The 14,745-nt window shown below is 43.7% G+C and overlaps 1 protein-coding gene across 6 annotated transcripts in view; it reads left to right on the top strand.

Moving 5' to 3' along the window:
* The window catches only part of TMEM94 (transmembrane protein 94), a 48,368-nt gene that overhangs the window by 17,751 nt on the left and 15,872 nt on the right, over window positions 1-14,745 (top strand). For 3 of the 6 annotated variants that reach the window (XR_007891104.1, XM_051634724.1, XM_051634728.1), the window contains 13 exons: window positions 397-524; window positions 1,122-1,258; window positions 1,922-2,118; window positions 2,879-3,030; window positions 3,636-3,738; window positions 4,046-4,132; window positions 4,583-4,699; window positions 8,397-8,453; window positions 10,264-10,368; window positions 10,984-11,148; window positions 11,391-11,600; window positions 11,759-12,074; window positions 12,797-12,970. Coding sequence is in view for 5 of the 6 variants with exons in the window: in XM_051634724.1 (XP_051490684.1) it covers window positions 397-524; window positions 1,122-1,258; window positions 1,922-2,118; window positions 2,879-3,030; window positions 3,636-3,738; window positions 4,046-4,132; window positions 4,583-4,699; window positions 8,397-8,453; window positions 10,264-10,368; window positions 10,984-11,148; window positions 11,391-11,600; window positions 11,759-12,074; window positions 12,797-12,970 (1,948 nt within the window). In the remaining variant the exon portion in view is untranslated. Of the gene's footprint in view, window positions 1-396; window positions 525-1,121; window positions 1,259-1,921; window positions 2,119-2,878; window positions 3,031-3,635; window positions 3,739-4,045; window positions 4,133-4,582; window positions 4,700-8,396; window positions 8,454-10,263; window positions 10,369-10,983; window positions 11,149-11,390; window positions 11,601-11,758; window positions 12,075-12,796; window positions 12,971-14,745 lie in introns of those variants that run through there. The other 3 variants (XM_051634725.1, XM_051634727.1, XM_051634726.1) reach the window with 3 other exon arrangements.

Below are 14,745 nucleotides of genomic sequence, written 5' to 3'. Positions count from 1 at the left end.
AGAAGGAACCATAAAGCTCAGCAATCTCCCCTTGTCCAACATATTTGTCTGGTGTGTGTGCTGAATACAAAGTGCTAGTTATGCACAATACTGAAGTGTTGAAAGTGTTCCTTTCTTGGTTGGTGACAAGGGGGCAGCCTGGCACTGAAGCCTTTTCATTCTTCCAAGCAAGAGTAAAGCAGAGAGTGTTCACCCAGACCCTCCAGCTGAGCAACCCTCAGTGCTTTAGTGTTCACACAACTGATCTGGGATGCAAGGTGTCATTTTCAGGGGTTTTACAAAGTTGTGTTCACTCTGGGGTGTCGACTGCTGCCTTCACCCTTTCTCACTCTGCTTTTTCAAATGTCTGGCTCTGTGTCTCATGAATACTGACTGTCTGCTGCTCTCCTTTTGTAGGAGGTGTGGAGGAGCAGTTTTCTGTACCATGGTAACCGTTGCTCCTGTTTCCACTGGCCTGGTGCATCTCTGATGCTTCTGGCAGTGCTGTTGCTGCTGTGCTGCTATGGGAGCCAGCCACAGGGGAGGTAAGCAAAACATCCTATGCTGGTTAACTGAAGCAAGTTGGTAGTTTTATAGGTTTTCTACACTGTGTGTGGCTAATGTGTTGTCCTTGGTTCTATCTAGACATTAGCAATCTCACAGTGGTAATTCTGCCCCTACCAGTCTCTCTCCCAGAACTTCAGCCAACTTAATTCTGCTCCTGAAAGACCCATAGAGTGTACTATGGAGAGACTGAGATATTTATTTCTTTTCTACAGCATTCCTAGATCTTGAGAAATCCTAAGGCATTTTCATAGTTGGGAAGGATTTTGAAATTGGAGAAGTCAGTGGCTCATAAGAGAAGTTACTGTGCTGTCACATGTGCCATAGCATGCCTTGACTGTACTCGTATGGGTAATTTTTAGTTGAGATGGGTCCTTTCAGACTTCTCTGGTAGCATTATTCTAAAGAAGAAGTGTGATTATAGCTCCCCAGCTTTTCTTTTTAAGCCATAAATGTGGGATGTAGGAATAAACAACCAAGCAGGTGCACATTTATCTCTGTGGGTGGCTGGCAGTGTGTTCTGCTGATTTACTCAAACCTCATCTGTTTTCTGTTTTCTTCTGTTTTGCTGTGCAAAGCCAAGGTGCTGAGATAGTTAATGCACTGGCACTCTTTTTCCTTCTCCTCTTGGATCTCTTCATGATTGGGCGTCAAGAGAGGCTGAAGTGCCGAGAGGTGGAGAGGAGACTTCAGACAATCATTGATAAGATAAATGGTGAGGTCTCATTCATCTGGTTACATTTCTCTTTTCCTCCCATTGGATTTTTTTGTCTGAACCCTGTCACATATGTTACTAATTGAGCTTACTAGCCTTCTCCTGTGTTACACAGCAACAGGCTGTGGGAATTGTGTCCTACTCATGGTTGTCCTGTAGAGTAGTTATTTTGAGCTGTCTTGTGGCCCTGAGCTTCCAAGCTGTGTTATCAGGTAGGCGTCTGTTTTGTCTGTGCTTTGGAGTCATTCAGATCCTCAGTATCTTACAAAAATACCTGCCTTGCAGCAGATGATAAGAGAAAGATATGTGGGGTTGTACCAAAACGTAGAACAGAAGGAAATCAATTGGTGTGTGTGAGCATCATCTCAACAGGGGCTTTTTGAACCTGAGGAGCAGTTCATTTCAGTGCAGCAGTTTTATGGAGGTTTTTCCATTGAACAGGTTTGTACTTAAGGTTATAAAATGACTGCATTTAGTTGTTAATACTGGGTGGAGAGAGAGGGGAAAAAAACATCAAGGAGAAAGAGAGAGATGGTGAAAGATCATGGGAGTGGACTGAGCTTAGCACTGGAAGATCTATAGCCATGACAGGATATAAATTGATGTACCGTTGGCCTCTCCAGAATTGTTATCACTCAATTCTTTTATACTTTGTGCTTTCAGATACACTTGGCAAAGAGGTGAAATGGCCAGACTCCATGTACCCTGACCTCCACATGCCTTATGCCCCATCCTGGTCCCTTCATTGGGCCTACAGGGATGGTCATCTTGTCAATCTGCCTGTGAGCCTTTTAGTAGAGGGAGATGTCATTGCTTTGAGGCCAGGCCAGGAGTCGTTTGCTTCTCTGAGAGGGATTAAGGTAACTTGCTTGTCTTATTTCCCTGGCCTGTAACAATATATTTCCCAGAATTTTCTTGCTAATGCTCTAATTCCCAGTGTACAGATATTTGGAGTGGTGGATTTCTTCTGACCTTGAAAAGAGTTTGAAATTCCAGTTCAGTCAAGGACAGTGCTTCATTAGACAGACTGCATCTTCTCTATGAACTCCCAAAACCAGTGGACAGGAGGCACTAATGTGGTACCAAAACACCACATTTCCAACTCTTCCAGGTCATGGAGGAATTGTAACATGCTGTTAAATATAAATGGAGTGGATCTATCCAGTAGAACAACCCCTCTACTTTGTCCTGGTTTATATGTGGAGAAATAAAGTTTGTCTGCTTTGACCTTCTTACTAATTTGTCATGAAATAACAATATAAAATGCCTGGAATAGAAGCATATTCATAAATCAGTTACAAGATCTATAAAAGATTTTGCTGCTTGGAGAAGACTGGGAAAAGTTTAAGGCCTGAGCTTTACCTTTGTTGGTTTTTATTGTAACTTTAACTCCAAATGTGAAATTTCATTAAATAAGTAGACATGCTTGAACACAAGCATTTCATTTTAGCTAGTTTAGCTAATGAATTTTTGAGAGCTGAGAGAGGGAACTGTGATAAACACACATTGTGTCACTTGCAGTGGGAGGGATCCTGCTGGACTAAACGTCCAGTCCCTCCCAGCAGGATTCCACCCAGGCCCTGACTGTGCAGCCTTTGGGCTTTCTGCCTTTTTTTCTAGGATGATGAGCATATTGTTCTGGAGCCAGGAGATCTGTTTCCACCTTTTTCACCTCCTCCCTCCCCAAGAGGAGAAGTGAAGAAAGGACCTCAGAACCCTCAGCTGTACCGTCTCTTCCGTGTCTTGAAGACCCCAATAATTGATAATGTCAGGTGGGTTAAATACAGTGCACAGCTTGTTTATGTCCTTTTTGCTGCCTTGTGTCTGCGAAGAGTGAGCCTTACCAGTCCAAGGCAGGATTTTTTAAATATGCTGTGCTGTGTCTTCTCTGTTACCTGGAAATATGTCTGTCACTCTCTGTCTTCTGTTGTCCTCCCCAACTGTCAGGTTAGGCTAATATATAAACCCACATATATGCCAAGTATTACTGTTCAATTCATTGCTTTCCAACTAAATTTGAATGATGCAGGGAGGTCACAGACTTAATGCATTTGGTGTAATCAGTGATATGACACCTTTTGGTCAAGTGGAGATGTGGATATCTGAATGTCCTGTAGGAGTTTCAGCACGTATTGGGGTGATGGAGCCTTCCTGTTAAGTGAGTAAGGAGACCTGGGGAGTTTGCTCAATGCCACTGCAAATTTACCATGGCAAGGGCAAGGCTTGTTATTGTAGAGCTTGGCTTCTCTTTTGAAGGTCATCCCCTCATAGCATAGCGTGAACTCAGTGTTCTAATGAGGTCTGTTGGAGGTTTACATCAAAGAAAGTGCAGGGTCAGGGTCTTGGTTGCTGAAATCTCAAGTTTTCCATTTTTCAGGTGGTGTCTGGAAATGGCTTTGTCACGTCCTGTGACAGCTCTGGATAATGAGAGATTCACTGTACAGTCAGTGATGCTGAAATATGCTGTCCCTATTGTACTGGTAGGTCTCATTTCAAGCCTTTGTTGTTGAATATAGCCATGCTTTGTCAATAAAGGTGAAGAATTTGCAGCCATCAACAGGAAATTGTGGCCAGGCCCCAGCTCACGCAGCTGACTCAGTGTGTACCTTGGGTAGTTCAGAGGAGCAAAGATGCTGAGCCATCTGGCCCTGTGAGTGGAGGGAGGAACTGCTGCAGCAGACCAAGTATATCTTTCAGACCTTTCCAAGGCTGAGAAGGTTACAAGGCAGTGAAAATTCCTTTCCTATAAGTAGTGGCAGGGAGCTGACTGTCATCTCTGGATTGCAGGCTGGCTTCCTCATCACCAATGCCGTGCGCTTCATTTTCAAAGCCCCTGGAATTGCTTCTTGGCAGTACAGTCTTCTTCAGCTACAGGTAAAGGAGAGCTTTGAGCTCCACTGCACCTCCCCAGAGCACTACTGGGACTGATTTCCTCCCTAAGTGACTTGCTTCATCCTATGACAGCATCCTGGGCATGGCCATGTGTGCTGTGGACCCAGGAGCTCTCAGTGGAGCCTTGGATGGGGCTCTGAGCAACCTGATCTAGTGGGAGGTGTCCCTGCCCATACAGGGAAGTTGGAACTAGATGATTTTTAAGGTCCCTTCCAACCCAAACCATTCTGTGATTCATTACAAACCCTGAAGGGTGGGTGTATCTCCCCTCCTGTGCTGCTCCTTGTGTTGCACTGCTTACAGTGCAAGCATCTCCTTCCTTCCTCCCATTGCTTTTTACCCATCCTCTCTCTCACTAATGGAGAAGATGTCATGTGAGAGGTCTGACTTCTTGTTGTCTCTGCTTGCTGGTAATTACCATTTTTTTCTCAGGTGAATGGTGTCCTACCCATCCTTCCGTTGCTCTTTCCTGTCCTGTGGGTTCTCGCTACGGCCTTTGGAGAAGCCAGAGTCTTGGCCCAGATGAGCAAGGCCTCATCCACCTCATTGGTAGGTATCTCTCCACGTCAAAGCATTGCAGAGAAAAGGGCAGGAGATGAGAAGGGCTCTGTGAACATGATAAATTCAGCAGAAACGTCCACATAATTGTAAAAGCTTTGCATCTTTGGTTGTCCAGCTGTGCCCTCTTCCTGGAGCACAGTGTGGCTTCTTCTTGAACAGATGTTTTCATTTTTTCAACCTGTTTACAGATACCCCAGTGCAATAGGAGGCTCCAGTGATTCCATAAATCTCTTCAAGGCATGTGCTCTCAATCAGCTAAATGCAATCTGTCAAAGGGGTCAGCATGGAGATAAATGCTCTGTGGTGGCTATAAGTAGGGAACATTTAGCAACTGAGAAGGAATGGGATACCCGAGATCCTCTCTGCAATCCCCTCTTTTAGTGTAAGGGCTGAACAGCCCTTTCCTGAGGCTCTGGGCTTTGCTTGCAGACATGGGCTTTGCAGCACGTCAGGGCATAAGAGGAACTTCTGGTGGTTTGGGGAGTGGAGTTTGGATACACGATCCTGAACTGGATGTGCTGATGGGTGTCTCTTGTCCTCTTCTGGTGGCAATGTTTGTCTTTTGTGCCGACTTCTGTTACACCTGTAGTAAGAGTTTCTCTCTCTTCCTTGTCCTTCCTTGGCCTCCCTGACCCTGGGTCTGTGTTTTCTGTTTCCTGTAGGTTGTATATGTCTAAGCTGCCCATGTCCCAGGAGGGAGGACACGTTTCCTCCCTCAGTGGTGTTTGCACCTTTATAATCTCTTTTCAGTGTTTTCTCCACTTTACCTTCCCCATCCCTTGGTTTCTGTCTTTCGAACCTTCCTCTCTCCCTTCACAGCTTGCTGTTTGGCTGGGAAAAGCCAGAGCTCCTTGGCTTCTCTGCTTCATCATTCTCAACATACCCATTTACCCTGTCACTCATAATGGCATGTTCCTTGTGTTCTTCCCTGTCTTCTCCTTTTTCTTGTCCAGGCAACTCACTCTGTCCAGCCAGCTCTTTCTGTGACATCTCAAACATGATTCTCCATCCCTGCTGCTGCAGAACAGCTGTTGTGATGTGCCTTGGTTGTTCTCCCCCTTCACAAGGGCAGGCTTCTCATGGCCTCTCTATTTCAGTCCTTCCTTCTCTCTACTCTGTTAAAAGTGTGACAGGTAAGACCCTCTTCCTCCCCAATCAACCTGGCCTGTGAGACACTCTTCTCCACCTTCTGCCCCCTCCCATCATGTTCAAGCTGTTTGATTCCCAGTTTTTCAAGGCCATAGGTGACCCTTGTGACTGGTTAATCAGACATCCTGCAGGACACAAACCAGAGTCCCCCTAAACGAGCCCCTGCCTCAAGTTACATTCTGTGAGAAGGACATTTGATGTTGGTTTGAAAATATTTGTACTGCCTTTGATAGGTTGTTTCAGTGATTATTTACCTTCACAGCTAAAAATGGGCATTCTGTGTTAGTGAGAATTTTTGCAGTATCTGATTTACAGCCCTTGGAACCTTTACATCTTTTGTCTCCTAGATTTAAGAGCACGTCGATCAAATTTCTGGTCTGTTGTAGCTACTAACATTCCCTTTCCACCATCTCTTTGGTTAAGTAAACAGTTTGAGCACCTTGAGTCACTAGAAGCATATTTTCCAACCCTCTGATCTTTTTCTTGGTTTTCCTCTTAGCTTTCTCCAGTGCTTCAGGATCACTGTAAAATTACAAATCTCCAAACCCCGCAAAATATCCCAGGAACAGTTGTGCATTGCTACATTTCAGAATAATTTTGACTTTCTATTCTATGTTCTGTTCTTAGTGCAACAAAGGATCACATTAGATCTTTTAGCCACTGCTTTAAGTGGCCAGGCTTTGTTCAGCTGATGATCAACAGTACCTACTTTCTAAAATAGCATCCTCATCCTCCAAGTCCAACCTTCATTTTTGCTCCTACGTATGCAGCCTTGGTTTTGTGCCTATTGATATGCATAATTTTGCTTATTTACCAAGCATTCCATATTGTTCTGGACGAGTGGTCTGTCCTCTTTAGTATTGGACCCTGCACCAAATGTGGTGTAGTTTACAGTCTATCAGTAATGGTTTTTTAGTTTTCTTTCAGGCTGTTAACAAAATAGCCAGAATTAGTCTCTGCTTGAGCTGGTAACTCATCCTATTGCAAGTAATTCCTCAGTTTCTGTTCCATTTGGAGTCTATTCCTAATATCTTTAATATGGGGTCTGTTTCTCTAACATTAATCTAGTTTTTGTTAGAAAACCAATAAAGCATTTTGTATCCAGTTGAAGTACCAAGTGGTCTGTGTCACAGGCACTACTTTTATCAGTCAAATTTGTACTTTAAAAAAATTCACAGTTGTTTGATAAGATTTAGAACTCATAAACTTGTGGTGTTTGGCACTGGTTGTATTGCACTGCTTTTATTTTAATTGAGCTGCTCTGTTTTTCTGTCTGAAATCAAAGTCTGTCTGGGGTCCTGTGATAACTTGGTTTGTTCTCTCTACCCTTTTTAGGCATTGGCACCACATGAGCTTTCTGCTATTGCACTGGCACTTAATCCCTGCTTCCAGCCTTTTGCAAAATCAGCAGTAGCAGTCAGAAAGTTGTCCAGACCTGCTAATTTAAACGTATTTAATTTCAGTAGTGTTAGAATGTTTTCTAGTGTTAGAATGGAAAGTATTTCGTAGTTATCATATGGTATGATTATATCACTGAATAAGGAATGGCAATATTTATTTAACACATCTGCCTTGCCTGCAATATCACTGGCAATTTCACTGTCTTTAACAAGCAGTGGACTAGTTTTAATTACCAAAAGGCACACCTTCTCTTCATTTAATGTGAATTTTTACTTCTGTTTTAACTTACACTCAAAACTGGACTTTTTAGTTTTACTGTGGGATTGTGGCTTTCAAAAATGTTGATAAAATATTGTTAAATGGTTCCTAATTATCCTTCATAACTCTCAGTTTAAATTATTTCTGACAAATTTGTCTTGGCTTTTTTCAGCTTTGTTAAACTGATCCTTTTAAAGTGCCAGATACATGCATGAGTATTTGAGGTGTTGCTTTACTTAGAGACAAAGGTAGTTGCCACAGTCACTTTTGTGCATCAGTATAGGTAAATGTAAACTTTTTTTCTAAATTACACCTGCTGTTAAATGTCTTTGTGCTGGATGCACAGATTTTGAGTTAGTAAATTTCTTAGTGCCAAGAGACCCATGGTAGTGCCTTTCTATAATTTCTTTTCATTTCCTATCCACATCCCATTCCCATCACCTCATTTCTCTGTCCATTGGGTTCGAGGCAGCTGCTTTTACAACCACTCTTCTAACTCCTGTCTTTTAACTGACCCATATAGTTTAAAAACAGATCAGTCAATCCTGGCTCTTTCTGTCTAAAAATAACCATCTAGAAAGAGCCTCCTCTAGGCCTAATTGCTATTATTTTCTCTGTAGACATTTAGGTAATGACTGTGTCTTCTTCTGTGATGTGCAGCACCAGGCACTTTGACTGTGCTTCACAAGTAGATAAAGACAGAGTCCATTAAAGACTTAATTGCTTTGATGAATTATTGGTCTGCCTTGGTACAGTGATTCCCATGGAGCAGGACTGCTGCCTTTTTCTCTCTGAAAGCACAGTATTTAGGGAAGGATGTTCTTCATGACACATTTCTGAGCACAATTATAGTAACTGGTCTCTTCTCTTGCTGCAGCTTGCTAAGTTTTCAGAGGACACTCTCAGCAGCTACACAGAGATGGTATCTTCTCAGGTACTATTATTATGAATTGTTTTCCTCCACCTTCACTGCAGAACTTCATTATATCCTTTCCCTTCCTCTCTGATCTCCTGCTTGTTCCTAGACCCTTTTTACTTGTGTCAGTTGTCCATTGTCACTCATCTGCTGCTTTAATTTGCTGTGCACGCAGGTTGCATGTCTTTCCCCTACACCTTCCCATGTAACTGCTGCTCTGCTGACCAGAGATGAAGGTGACTTTGATACTGAGTCTAGTTGTGCTTTTCTGAATATTGCAAATGGTTTGAAATCAACTTTTTCTGTCCTGAAGAAAATACCTCCTTCAAGTCCTCCTGTTCCAGAAGTAAAGTAAATCTTGTGTGGTGTGTGTCAGAAAGAAGGGAAGTATTTTGCTTGTACCTGAAAGACCTCCTTCTTCAAGCCAAAACTAAAGAACAGAGGGATGGTGGTCAGCATCAAGACCAAATGTGAAGAGGAAACCATGGGATGTTCAGGCTTTTGAAGGTCTGATCCTGTTTCATAGGCTCCTTAACAAGCTTAAGCACTTTACTAGCACTTCCAAAGCTGGGGCAAATAAGCACTCAGAAGACCTTTTTCTGGTGGAGGAAGAACTACATCTGGCCACTCTGTAAATTGCATCATCCAGATTAAAGAGGCTGGTAGAGGGAAGACACTTTTCTGTCTAATCTGGCATTAAGATTCTCTTTTCCATAAGAAGGCAGATGGACACCAGGAGTAATTAAAAATCCCTTGATATGATAAGAATCAATTCAGTATCTCCTCCCTCCCAGTCATACAGAAGAGTGCTCATGGATGCACACACACACACACGCTTCTTTTGCTGAATAATTTTGTCTTTCTGTGCCAGTCCATCATTTAGCTGAGATGTTTTTTAGGTGTTACGTGGAAGTGACTTGAGCTGACCTTCAGTTAAAAGATCTGCTTCTTTCCTTTTCTACCTATGTAACATTTTTGCTTTTGAGAGCTGGTTGAAAGAAGAGCTTTTTTCCCTGCCTGGTGGATAGCTCATGTTTTGCATTTGAGCTTATTGTACTAACCCTTAGGATGTAAGGAACTTGATCTGAGGAGCTTTGGGGGAAGTGCTCTGCAGTGACAGCATTCCAGAACAACAGCTGAAAAGCAGTAAAATAACACCATAATGCAAACCTGGTTTTGCTCGCTTTAGGAGAAAAACATACAGCTCTAGTGCTCGGCCTGATCGCTGCCATCCAGACTCCCTCTGAATCATTGTCTTGTGGAAGATGAAGGGTTCCAACTTGATAACTTGGCATTTTCATTTTGCAAAATATTCCCTTCTTTCAGCTCATTACCACATTGATTACAATTCATTAGTAATGATGGAGTAGTCAGGGCACCTTGGCTTTATTTTCAACATTGTCATTCAGTAACTTAGGGGAAGTCACCTCACCCCTGTGACTCCACTTGCCCCATTTGCAGCATGGGGATTTTAAGCTTCATGCCTCAAACTCTGTAATCCCAAGGGGATGAGAGTTACTTTAGGAAGAAATGCTAAGAGATAAAAACTAATACACCCCAAATCAAATCACTTTGGAACTCCTTCCTGTGGTTTTGGATAGACAAAGGTAGTTTCAGTGAATTCTCAGTTCAGCAGTCAGACTGTCTGTTAGCATCCCCTGGAGAACATCAGCACCATATCAGTTAACAGGTTCTCACAGACACTGGTGGTTATCTTACTGTGTTGCACCTGAAAGCAGGTAATGTCATACTCCCTTTCATCCTTCTCTTCCCTGTCTGTCACTGACTGAGTCTTTAATTGGGTGATGTTCTTTGCTTCCTTTGGCAGGAATTGATACGCTGTATCTGGAGCCACTTCCTCTGTGTCTTAAAAGGCAAATCCCCAACCCTGAGCTTCACTTCCAGCTTGCTCCATAGTCTGGGATCTGTCACTGTGAGTATTGCTGGGTTGTCAGAAGGAGGAACACTCTATGGATGCTTCATTTGCATCAGTCATGTTTTCCTTCCCAGAGCACAGACTGTTGGCAATCAGTTTACCATGCTGGAAGTAGAAGCCCTTCAGGCACCTCTGTTTGTAGAAGAGTTTATAACTGTCTTGCCTTGCCCAAGCAGCATATTTACTGGCTACAACAATGGTTAGAGTTACTCTGTGGCATCTAACAGGGTGTCTGTATTTTCCAGCTCTGGTTCTGGTCCCATAACCTTCTTAACTCCTGTTCAAGAACCAACTGATTCTAGTCCTGATAAGGTATTAACTAGTGAAACAGCTTTAGTAGTTGCTTCCTTCCCGTGGTCTTCATGCCTAGTTTTGCAATACCCTGAGATAAAATTGTGTTAAACTACCCATCACTCCTGCTAAAGCAAGGAATTCTTGGATTTCTTGGAAGGTTATGAGGTGTAGTTTCTTAACACAGAAGGTTGGTGAAGAAGAGCCTTGTTTATCCTCCCATGTGTTTATGAAGCTTATGATATTTTCAACTATGCATGAACTCTTGAGACATGTTTTGACTGAGATATTGCTTTCTTGGGGTGTTGTGGGATGTTCTAGGTGCTCTGCTGTGTAGACAAGCAGGGGATTCTTTCCTGGCCAAACCCCAGCCCAGAGACTGTTCTATTCTTCAGTGGGAAGGTGGAACCACCTCATGATAGCCATGAAGATCTAACCGATGAGCTCTCTACACGATCCTTCTGCCACCCTGAGATGGAAGATGAGGTGAGGGCTGTGTGATCCATAATGTAGTATGTTGGCTCTAATCAAAGTTTGACTGACACACACAATGTGGTAATATAGAGAGGACCCTTTGCTTGTAGGGAAGTCCTGTTCCTTAATTCTTTGCTTAAAAGATAAAAAAGCAGCAAGGATGAGATCGTCTTCTACAGGAGTCCAAAGCAGCAGGGGAAGCAGTCGTGTTCAACCAGTGAATCACCACTGTTCATTTTGCTGGTCTCTTGCAGCCCCACGAAAGAGATGCTTTGCTCTCAGGCCCCCTGGCAGACACAGTCCACATGACCAATGAGCAAGAGAAGAACAACTGGTCTAGTGACCCTCCAAAGGCTCCTGATGCCCATGCCCACCGAAAGCCAAACAGCAGAAGCAAGCATCCCTCTGGCTCCAATGTGAGTTTTAGCAAGGACACGGAGGGTGGAGAGGAGGAACATACTCAGGTAAGACATGCTGAAGGGGCACGCAAGTGAAGCTATAAGACAGACTTAGACTCGTAGAGTCTCCCCTTTTGGGAACTGAGTTGGGAATTCCCTGTGGGATTCTAGGCTCAAGCTGTATTCATTGTAAGCAACTCAAATTTTCCTGTCTGTTGGACCAGGTTGCTGGTGACAGCGAGGTGCTGGCTTGCGAGGCTGAAGACTTTGTGTGTGACTACCACCTTGAGATGCTTAGCCTATCCCAGGACCAGCAGAACCCCTCCTGCATCCAGTTTGATGACTCCAACTGGCAGATGCACTTGAATTCCCTCAAGCCTCTGGGCCTGAACGTGCTGCTCAACCTCTGCAACGCCAGCGTGACAGAGCGTCTGTGCCGCTTCTCTGACCACCTCTGCAACATTGCCCTCCAGGAGACTCACAATGCTGTGCTGCCTGTCCACGTGCCCTGGGGCCTCTGTGAGCTTGCCAGGCTAATAGGTAAGGAGAAATTGGATGAGCAGACACAGAGAAATCAGAGCTGTCAATAGACACTTCATCCTTAGAGAGCACAAGAAAAATACTTCCCCAGTCCTGGTTGCTGAGAAGGTGGAATTACAGGGTTGACTCTTGTTCAGTTGCCAAAAGAGTCCATTAAAGAGATTGCTTTTGGCAAATTCTAACATTGTAGACACTATCAAAAGAGCAAATGTCATCAAAGATATTTCCAGCCTCCTCTGGCTAGGCTTGGTATTCTTCTGCCAGTCTCATCAGGAGACAAAGAGTACCTGCTAATGGACAGGCAGCTGCCTTGTCTTTCCAGTCATGCTTTACCAGTTCAGGAGTAAATAATGTGAGGTACCTCAGCTTATTTTATAGATGGGAAAACAGAGGCATAGAGGAGATAGGAGGTCAGAGATAATGCTAGGATTAAAATTTGGAAGCTCTTGAACTCACTTCTGTGCCTGTCCTGCAGTGTCACATTTCCTCTCTTCAATGAACCAGAAGCATGAAAGCTGTAATTACTAATAACATCTAGTCCTCCTGAATGTTTTTCATCATAAATCTTGAGCCATCTTGGTGTAGATGCACAGTAAGCACTTACATATCACTGGAGAGATGTCAGAATGAGCACAGGCAAAGTGGCACAGAAACAGAAGACAGGACCTTTCTTTTCCTTTGGTTAGAGCATAATTTTTCTCCTCCTTATGTTCACATCTCAGGTTTCACACCAGGTGCTAAAGATCTTTTCAAGCAGGAGAACTATTTGGCCTTGTACCGCTTGCCAAGTGATGAGATGGTTAAAGAAACAATCCTGGGGAAGCTTTCATCAATCACCAAGAGGAGACCTCCCCTGAGCCACATGATTAACTTGTTTGTGAAGGACACCACTACCAGTAAGGCTGCCCCCTTTCTTTGGGCATCTGCTGGGGATGGGAGGATCTTTTCCCCACAGTCTAAAAAACATCAGACTGGAACAGTCTGGAGTCCCTGTGGGCTGACAGCTTTGCTCTGCCTGTGAGCAGAGACACTCAACAAACCTTGTGAGCAGTGCTGTGGCCTACTGAGGAGAGCTGTTCTTCCCAGCTCTGGCTCACTCCAGAATCACACGTAATTTTAAAAAATGTTCTTGGATGACACATAGTAAACTTGTTTTCTGGGACCACATGGCAGTGCAGAGCAAGGTGGGGGTTTTACTGGGTTTTGAACAGACTGTATTGTTAGTGAAACTGATACAGCACAGGGTTGAATATTCCTCAGGGTTTTAGATAGTGGTGCTCATCCTTCTGACAACCCAACTGATAACTCAGTGTCTTAGGGAGCTGTGCAGTGTACTACACTGCGCACTCTGTTTCTATATTGCATCCTGATAAGAAATCACAGCAATCCCATGCAGACTTGTCATGACCATGATATAACACCTGAAGCCATGCTGACTTTTCCACTCCTTCTGCTCCTTCCTATTCTAATAGGAATGGAAAGGAGGCACAGCTGGGCACCATGAGGTCCTAAAGCATCTCAGCAAGATTTAACAACTTGCCTGGCAGAGCTCTTAGTTGCTTGTTAATACCTTAAACTGACTGAACTTGGCTCTCTGGAATTGACATATGTTCAATATTTAGCCTGAAATATGGTTATTATGCTGGCCAGAGATTTATGAGGTAAATGTCTTTTCTTGCCCAATTCTTCTAAAATGTGTATATTAATCTGGGGAAGAGCTTTGTCATTTGTCTTGGTGGCTGCCATTTTGCCTTTGTGAGCAAGAGTTTTTCTGGTGCTGAGATTCCTAGTGTAGGGAAAAACCTTTAATGTTGCCTCATTTCAACTCCTTATCCTCATTTTTAAACGGTTTAGAGTCTGGAGCTCAGACGAATGTGTGTGTGACCTGGATTATTCTGTCTAGAGCAAATTCTAAGGAATTTTGCCAGCAGGGGTTAGTTAACCATTGGAACACCTCTCTCCTGATAGCCTTGTCCTTGAAACTTCCTAAAATGGCTACAAGCAGAACTAATGGCTTATTCAGATAATATTGGGTGAAATCAAATGGCTCTGTTGGTGCAGAAAAGTCAGCCCAGATGATAATAACTAACTTCTTCTGATACAATAGTTGTGAATAAATCTTTGAATCCACCCACTCCCGTGGTGTGCTGAAGGGAGATGCTTAATAAATTCTACAGCTGTAGCAGAAAGAGGAGGTAGCTTGTCTGTATGTTCCCTTGCTGTTCCATTGAAATATGTGTCTCACCATCTGGCATTGTTCATCCCAAATCCATAGTAACCACATGGAAGTGAGGGGCTTGCTGGTATCTTCAGGGAAGTTACCACCTCTCCCTTCCTTTGCTGTAGCTGCACTCTCTGGTTCCTTCTGCTCTGACTGACTCAGCTGTTATGGCTTGATTCTTCCTAAGGAGTCCCAGCAGTCAGGAATGGCTGCTTATGCTCCCTGTTCTATTCATCAGAGAAATCCTGGCCTTCAAGTCCGTGGTTTGGGAAGGAAAGAGGCTGAGCTCACTTTCCTGGGAATGACAACTGAATGAACTCTTTCCAGTTTGTAGTATGTGCTGTCACTGTCATCACCCCTTAGGAGGTGTCACATGGGATGCTGGTGATACTGGATGGGAAATGGATTGCAATTGCTGTCAGGCATGAGCATGGGGGGGGTGGTGTGTGG

The sequence above is a fragment of the Apus apus genome, chromosome 17 (genome assembly GCF_020740795.1).
Source record: "Apus apus isolate bApuApu2 chromosome 17, bApuApu2.pri.cur, whole genome shotgun sequence".
Taxonomy (NCBI): Eukaryota; Metazoa; Chordata; class Aves; order Apodiformes; family Apodidae; genus Apus; species Apus apus.
The sequence above is the reverse complement of the archived record's forward strand: the minus strand, read 5'-3'. Positions and strand labels throughout refer to the sequence as shown.